Source organism: Sinocyclocheilus anshuiensis, unplaced genomic scaffold (genome assembly GCF_001515605.1).
Source record: "Sinocyclocheilus anshuiensis isolate Anshui unplaced genomic scaffold, SAMN03320099.WGS_v1.1 scaffold1894, whole genome shotgun sequence".
Lineage (NCBI taxonomy): Eukaryota > Metazoa > Chordata > Actinopteri > Cypriniformes > Cyprinidae > Sinocyclocheilus > Sinocyclocheilus anshuiensis.
This window is the reverse complement of record NW_015542447.1, coordinates 122,752-131,471: the sequence shown is the minus strand read 5'-3', so window position 1 is coordinate 131,471 and position 8,720 is coordinate 122,752. Positions and strand designations below refer to the sequence as shown.

The 8,720-nt window shown below is 46.7% G+C and overlaps 1 protein-coding gene across 1 annotated transcript in view; it reads left to right on the top strand.

Moving 5' to 3' along the window:
• The window catches only part of cacna2d3a (calcium channel, voltage-dependent, alpha 2/delta subunit 3a), a 192,817-nt gene that overhangs the window by 108,017 nt on the left and 76,080 nt on the right, over positions 1-8,720 (top strand). The window contains exons 18-19 of the mRNA XM_016493046.1: positions 8,147-8,218; positions 8,331-8,392. Coding sequence (XP_016348532.1) covers positions 8,147-8,218; positions 8,331-8,392 — 134 coding nt within the window. The remainder of the gene's footprint in view (positions 1-8,146; positions 8,219-8,330; positions 8,393-8,720) is intronic.

The following is an 8,720-nucleotide window of genomic DNA, read 5'->3' as shown; positions in this document are numbered from 1 at the left end:
ACGTGAAGACACGGGGCGACAGGGACAGCCCGGAGGGCAGGACCTCGTACTGATATGCTCGTCCTTCGGACGGGAACCGCAGCAATGGTCTGTGGTGCGGATGGATTGACACATAAAAGTACGCGTCCTTCAGGTCGATTGCTGCAAACCAATCTCGGGGACGGATGCACCCGAAGATGCGTTTCTGCATCAACATCTTGAACGGTAACCGGTGAAGGGCCCGGTTCAAGACACGCAGATCCACGATTGGTCGTAACCCACCACCTTTCTTGGGTACAATGAAGTAGGGGCTGTAAAACCCCATCTCCATATCGGCTGGAGGGATCAGCTCTATCGCATCCTTCGCCAGTAGGACTACGATCTCGGCACGCAAGACAGGAGCATCAGCTGCCTTCACTGATGTGAAGTGGATGCCACTGAACTTGGGGGGACACTGGGCGAACTGAATCGCATAGCTGAGTCTGATGGTTTGCAGGAACCAGCGAGATGGTATGGGTAGCCAGGTACCCAGACACCACACAAGCTGGACCAGCGGGACCACCGACGTACCCGCGGTGGGGCAGCAAGGTGGAAAGCAGGGACCTGAAGAGGGGTCTGATTGTGCAGTGCAACACTTACCTGGTTCCACGGTTTGGCAGAGGGTGCATGAGTAGAGCCTTTGATAGTGCTCTCAGACCACCCACTGCTGCCCGCTGGTGACAGAGGAGGATGAGTGTGATACAGGACTGGCCTGTCCACGACTCTCCATCCCCTCTTGAGACCCAGAGATAGAGGAAACTGCTCCTTTGCCTAGGTTTTGGGTACCACTAACCGTGAGTTCAGCATCGGGACAAACAAAACAAAAGATTCTCCACCTGGCCCTCCTCCGGGGGGTGAGTGTGATGTGTTCACCATCTCCCGAAGAGCAGCTCCGCTCTCGAACCGCCCGCTGCTGCCTGCTGGAGAGAGGAGGTTGAGTGTGGTCCGGTGTTGGTCCATCCGCGACTCTCCATGCCCTCTTGGGACCCAAAGACAGAGAAAACCGTTCTCCTGTCGAGATATTTGGAAACGAGATTCTCCACCCGGCCCTCCTCCGGGGAAGGCAGAGGTGCATCCCTCTCTCTCTGGGTCACCAGTCCTGAGGCCTCTTGCTCTTCCGCTCACCACCAGGTTGATGGGGGCCTGGACGGGTGGGGCGGCCTGCCTACGCCCAGCTCCATGGCGCCGCTTGCTTGAGGCTGCTGCGGATGCGGCACGGGAGCGGGGGTTGACGCAGGGGGCTGCCCTCGGTGAAGAGCAGACTGGGGCGTTGCGGCCGGCGGACGGGTGGAGGCAGCAGCTGCCCGCCGGGGCAAAACGTCGGACCGCCTCAGTCTGCTCCTGTGCAGCCGAGAACTGCTGGGCCATGTTCTCGACTGCGTCGCCGAAAAGGCCGGTCTGGGACGCAGGGACCTTGAGGAACCGAACTTTGTCGACCAGACACAACCAGAGGTGACGCTCCTGGACCACAAGTGTGGACATCGCACGACCCAGAGAACTCGCGGTGACCTTCGTCGCTCAGAGCGCGAGATCAGTTGCGGTTCGGAGCTCTTTTAAAACTTCCGGATCGTGACCACCCTCGTGCAGTGCTTTAGCCTGAATAATCTGCAGTAACGCCGTAGCGTGTAAGGTGGAGACAGCTTCTCCACAGGCCGTATAAGCATCGCCGGACAGACCAGACGAGTACCTACAGACCCTGGAGGGAAGGCATGGTTCTCCCTGCCGGGTGGAGGCGGTATCAGGACACAACTGCAACTGACCGCTCATCTGGGGCACCCCCGTATACCCCCTAGCTGCATCACCGTCGAGAGTGGTGAGGGAGGAGGAGTTAGCAGGTCGGTTTCTGGCAGAAAAAGGTGCCATCCACAACCTGGTAAGCCCCTCATGCACCTCCGGGAAGAATGGCACCGGGGTGGGGCGCTGCAAACCAGCACGGAGAACCCCGAAGAACCAATCATCCAACCTTGAGGGCTTGGGACACGGTGGAGTTCTCCACTCGAGCCCTCCCCTCACGGCGGCCCGGGAAAGCATAGCCGTTATTTCCGTATCTGATTCAGCCATTGCTACAGTCCCGGAGGACAGCAGCGCAGCCGAATCTTCCTCTCCAGAAAGCTCCGGTTCACCCTCCGATGCAGCGATCAACATCCGGTCGTCAGGAGGAGCGCCAACAGATACTGCTGGTACGCTCCTTGTAGAGGGCCCAGCACGTTCCATTGGCAGCTCAACTGGTTGCGGAGTGCAAGAGGAGCGATGGTCCCCCGAGGGTTGGTTCCCTGGAGGGTTTGCCATCACTGTTACCCTCAGACTGCCCGTGCTACTGCCTGAAGTAGCCCCCGCCTGACTGCCGCCATGACGAGAACTAGATTGAGGCAGAGGCAACGGAGCTCTGCCCCTTTGAGGAAACGGAGCTTGGCCCGCAACTCCGAGATGATCATCTTCCCGCAATGAGAACATGACTCATCCACAAACGCCACCTCAGCGTGCTATGCCAGATGCACCCATGAATGCTCTTTTAGGGAAAAAGCTCTTTTAGCGTGCTGAAGCGCACAGGGGAGATGGCCGCCTGCAACACAAACAGGGGTAGTGCAGCCTGATGTGTGCAACCCACTCGACATGGGAAACCACCACCGCTGAAGCGCCATACCGCCAACACGAAAAGCTCTCAAAGAGCACGCTGAACTCGTTCAATCTTCTTCACTCAGTACAGTAGTCAGGAGCAGAACGATGTGATCACTCGGCTCCGAAGCGAAAAGCTGAATATGCACTGCACCTGCTGCCTACTTATACTCACGCTGTGATCAGCAGCAGCTGGATGCAATAATCGCATGCCAATGTGCATTGGCTCGTTTAGTTTACATTCGAAGTAGATTGGTCTCTCTAAGCGAGATCCCAATTCGTCGGTCACCAATGTGACATCGAGAGTGACCGACTGAAAGGGAACTTCCCTCTCCTCCTTCTGTCCCCTCACTGAGGCAGAACTATCAAAATTTCTCCTCTCTAGCCACCCTACAACCTGCCCTCTAGACCCAATCCCCTCACACCTTCTCCAAGCAATCTCCCTTATACTCTTACCAGCACATCTCTTCTCACAGGCATTTTCCCCAGTGCATTTAAGTAGGCTCGGCTAACCCCACTGCTAAAAAAAACCTACATTAAACAGTTCACTTGTAGATAGCTACATACCTGTATCTCCTTCCCAACTGGACGCTAACCAGTCAGGTTTCAGAAGTGGTCATTCAACTGAGACTGCATTACTGTCAGTCACTGAAGGCTTGCAGATTGTGAAAGCTGATTCCAAATCATCAGTTCTCATTCTGCTGGATCTATCTGCTGTTTTTACACTGGGCATCACAGGGATTCCACTTTGCTGCATTGAATCCTATCTCACAGGTAGATCTTTCAGGGTGGCCTGGGGATGGGAGGTTTCCAAAGCACATCAAATGCTCACTGGGGAACCTCAGGGATCAGTTCTTGTACCCCTCCTCTTCTCCATATACACTACATCACTGGGACCCATCATACAGGCACATGGTTTCTCCTACAATTGCTAAGCTGATGACACACAGCTCTATCTTTCATGTCAACCAAATGATCCCACGGTAACTGCATGGATCTCAGGCTGCCTGGTGGACATCTCGTCATGGATGAAAGAACATCACCTACAGCTCAACCTGACAAAGACTGAGCTCCTTGTCTTTCCTGCAACTCTACAGCATGATTTCACCATCCAGCTAGGTCCATAAACAATTACCCCATCAAGTTTAGTCAGAAATGTTGGTGTAATCTTTGATGACCAGCTGATTTTCAAAGACCACATTGCAAAAACCTCTCGATCTTGCAGGTTTGCATTTCACAATATCAGAAAGATCAGTCACTTTGTAATGGAGCATGCTGCACAACTTCTTGTCCAGGCCCTTGTCATTTCTAGACTGGACTACTGCAATGCTCTTCTGGATGGACTTCTATCATGTGCAATCAAACCTCTATAAATTATTCAGAATGCAGCAGCACAACTGGTCTTCAACAAGCCCAAAAGGACCCACGTCACACCTCTCTTTATCTCCCTGCACTGGCTATCGGTTGTGGCTCACATCAAGTTCAAGACATTGATGCTTGCATATAGAACAGCCACAGGCTCAGATCTCTCCTAATTCCACTCACTCTTACGAAGCCTGAGATTTACAGGTGAGCAACGCCTCCATCACAGAGAGGCACAAAATCACTTTTCAGAACATTTTCATTCACCGTTCTTGGCTGGTGTAATGATCTTCCCACCCCCATCCGGAATGCTGAATCCCTGACTCTTTTCAAGTGACAGCTGAAAATTCATCTCTTTCATCAACATTTGGCTGCATCCTAAAAAGAAAAAAATGTCATCTGTCATCTTTGAGCATTCCTGTTTTCCATTTGGTGTCCTGGAGTTTGCATTCTTTTGGGCTCTGTGACTTCCGAGAGGCTGTTCAATGCAGGTTGCTTGGTGTAGCCACTCCATGAGGGACTACTCTGGTTATATTGTTTTTACTCGACTGTTCATTCTATCAGAAAGACTCAGAGAGAAGTTAAACCTTTAAATGGTATTTATTCCGTAAAATGCTACAGATGGTGGTGAGTAAAATTGTTCATGTATAGTTGTATAAAAGTTCTTTGGCGATAGCCCCATCCCTTGTCCAAATCCTGGGGGTGCAGATTTGGCTGATCCTGCCTGAATATGAAGGCAGGGGCGGAGCCTACCCCCATGTATGGACAGGGCAAACCTGGTGGTGGTGGTGGGGAGGATGGAGGGGAAAGTCAGCGTCATCAACTGCGAAAAATGAAACCGAGAGTTCAGTGCTTATATACTCCAGTTGTCAAGCAGTGATTGGCCAGACCTGTTAGTATGAATGAATGACGTGGCATTGGAGTCTTCCTGATAGAACTTGCGCTGAAGCTTTTACTTCTATCAGAAAGATTCAAAGAGAAGGCAAACCAACAACATGTTTATTATATCCTGTACCCACTAAATTACTGAAAGAGTTGTTACCTGTAGCAGAATATCACTGCATCTAAACCAACAACATGCCTGTTAGATCCTGTACCCACTAAATTACTGAAAGAGTTGTTACCTGTAGCAGAAGAACCGCTTATCAATATTAATAACTCGTCGTTATTTCTAGGTCATGTCCCAAAACCATTCAAGCTGGCAGTTATTAAGCCTCTTATTAAGAAACCACAACTAGATCCTAGTGAACTGTCAAATTACAGACCCATTTCAAATCTTTCGTTTATATCTAAAATTTTAGAAAAAGTTGTGTCTGCTCAATTGTGTTCCTCCTGCAAAAAATTATATATATGAAGGATTTCAGTCGGGTTTCAGGCCCCATCATTGCACAGAAACTGCACTTTTTAATATTACAAATGACTGGCTTTGCTAGATGAAACTTCTAAATTATCTAAGCTAACAGAGTGTGTTAAAAGTGTAAAAGACTGGATGACCAATAATTTTCTCCTATTAATTTAGGATAAGACCGAGATATTACCTATTGGACCAAAAAGCAGTACACAGAATCTAGTAGATTACAATTTGCATCTAGACGGATGTACTGTTACTTCCTCTACAGTCAAAAATTTGGGTGTTATATTAGACAGCAACTTGTCTTTTGAAAATCATATTTCCCATGTTACAAAAACAGCATTCTTCCATCTTAGAAACATTGCCAAGTTACGGAACATGCTACCTGTTTCTGATGCAGAAAAGCTAGTTCATGCATTCATGACCTCTAGACTGGACTATTGTAATGCACTGCTAGGTGGTTGTCCTGCATCTTTTATAAACAAGCTACAGGTAGTCCAAAATGCAGCTGCTAGAGTCCTTACCAGGTCAAGAAAATTTGATCATATTACCCCAATTTTACAATCTCTGCACTGGATACCTATTAAGTTCCGTATCAATTACAAAATATTACTACTTACTTTTAAGGCCCTAAATGGTTTAGTTCCTTTACGTGAGCGTTCAGGCAAAAATGTAATTTGGTGATTGAGATGTGAGTATTGATGCGACAGCTCGATGAGCATCCGGACTGATAGCGGACATGAACTTAAAAGCCCCGCTAGTGTTTCACATTTTCCATTGTGAAATAGTAACACTTTAACATCATAGTAGGATGATCAAAAAACCGCAAACACTTACTGTTATATTAGTTCGTTGCACAATATTAACAGCATGCATCGTGAGAAGTAATGTCATTTACACAATTGTTCACAGAAGGTTACATTTAAATTATGTCAGAAATTTTATGAAAAGTCGGGCTAAAGTTTTCAAGCGACAGTTTCGCTGACAGAGTAGGGAACGTCCGCGTCATCAACTGCGAAAAATGAAACAGAGTTCAGTGCTTATATACTCCAGCTGTCAAGCAGTGATTGGCCAGACCTGTTAGTATGATTGAATGATGTGGCATTGGAGTCTTCCTGACAGAACTTGCGCTGAAGCTTTCACTTTTGTTCAGACTGTTGGGTTGGGCATACGTTTCTTTTCATTCAAAACTATATATTTTACTATACATTTTATATATGTATATTGTGTATGTTGTATAGTGTTTGTCCTGTTTTTGTTTTCTTTGCTTTTTGTAAAGCACTTTCAGCTCAGGAAAAGTTATATATATAAGTTAAACTTATTATAACCCAAATATGAGAGAGGAAACTCACTAAATAGTTTGTATGTCCTATTTAACAAATCTAGACAGGTTAGCTATATCTGTATGTTCATTAGAAACTTTCCTTGTTCTCCACATTGCTATATATTGAATCCTTCTCCTCAAGACTAGCATGGCTTCCTCACAGATCTGCATTCAGAGCAATTGTGCATCTGCCTGAGCCCACCGCGATGGATGTGCCACCTCCTCGGCTCTCTGTCTGTGCTGTGGGCTCCACCTCCATCACCGCCGTCGCCTCCAGTCGTCTCCATGGTGGCGTGTGTTCCTGTCACGCCTTGGCTCCTCCCTCCGTTGACGCCACCGTGGAGCACTGTCCTGGCTGTGGCCTGGGGTCCCACCGTTACACCCCTGCTCAAGGCTCCTCCCTGGCTCTTACCTCCATCATTTCCATCCTGGACTCAGTTTGTCGTCCTCCTACCAGTCGTCCGTCCTCCTGAAGTTCCACCAGTTTTCTCCGCTGGCTGCCTGCCTTTCGTCATCCCTTTTCGCCATGCTCCGCCATCTTCTGACCCTTCCTTCTCTGCGCCGCTTGGTCGCGACTTCCGGGATGGGGGCAATCTGTCACACCATCACACTGTTTGGACTTTGTTTTCTGTTTTCACTATTTTCACTGAGTTAGTTGTCATGGTTTCTGATTTGACTTCTTTATGTTCAGTTGTGTCTTGTAAATTATCCTCGTTTGGTCTGTGAATTTAAGTTCCTGTCTGTTCAGTTTGAGTTTGTCTTGTCTTGTCGATGATACGTGTGTTAAAAGCCTACCCTCTGACTGGATTTACCTTTGAAATTATTAAAGACTGATTATCTTCATCAACATCTTTATGTGTGTTTATCTACACAGTAACCATGACGATGAGAATAATGCCATATTTACTGCAACTCAGGGATCCACACCTGAGAGCGAGCTCAGTAGAGAAGTGACCAGTTGTTTTGTGACTACATAAATTACTCAGTACATCACATAACTGTTTTACTACATGTTGGAAGAAGTACTGCAAAATCAGTTTTTAAATGTGTCCAGAATATTCTTGGTGGAGTTCATGTATTAAGGGAACTTTAAGTGTTTGTGCTTTACATGGTGTCACCAGCTGCTTATTGATGTCATGCATATTTGACAATATTCCACAAAGTCTTGTCCATTGAGTGTATTTGTGGGCTTTTACTTATTTCACTGGATATTCGTTTTCTTTTCAGGCTGAAAAATAGCTGAAAACATAAAATGTTTAAATATTTAATTAAAGCAAACATATAAGGGACATTTAGAAGTGGAGAATGTTGTCTGGAGATCAGAATATCTAATACCCATATTATTCTAATAGCAACCCTAGAAATCAGCTAGCAACACCCTAACGTTGAGTTCGGCATTGGCAAACCTCACTCACATGTAATTATTAAAATAATACAATGTAGTTTTATTTATGCAATCTTTTTTTTTTCTCCAGTTGCGTAATGCCATGGTGAACAGGCAGACGGGAAGCTTCTCTATGAAAGTGAAGAAGACTGTGGATAAAGGGGCAAGAAACTTAATCTACACACACACACAAACAAACAAACACAAGTAATAGGTTTATCAATAGGTTTATCATTCTCTCATGGTGGTTGTGTGTTTGTTTATGACTGTCTCAGAAGCGTGTGCTTGTTCTACACAATGACTACTACTACACAGACATTAAAGGAACTCCCTTCAGGTAAGGTTTTTCTTTATATATTTATAGAGCAATGTAGAACAACAGGAAAACTGAGACGGAGACAGAAGGCTGGACTCAAACCCACTGCACTACCCACTGCACAAACCCGAATAGTGCTATCTACTGCAGCATAGCTCCAAAAAGATTTTAAACATGTATAGCCAAGGTCCAAAATGAACACTAGCACCAGCACCAGCACCAAATGTAAATAAAAATGGACTTTGGCAAGAAAGTAAATTAACAGTTGATCATTTCACTATTTTACACTATTTTAAAAGTAGTGTAATTTCTTTTTTTCCCAACATTGGATTACCATTTGGCAACACAT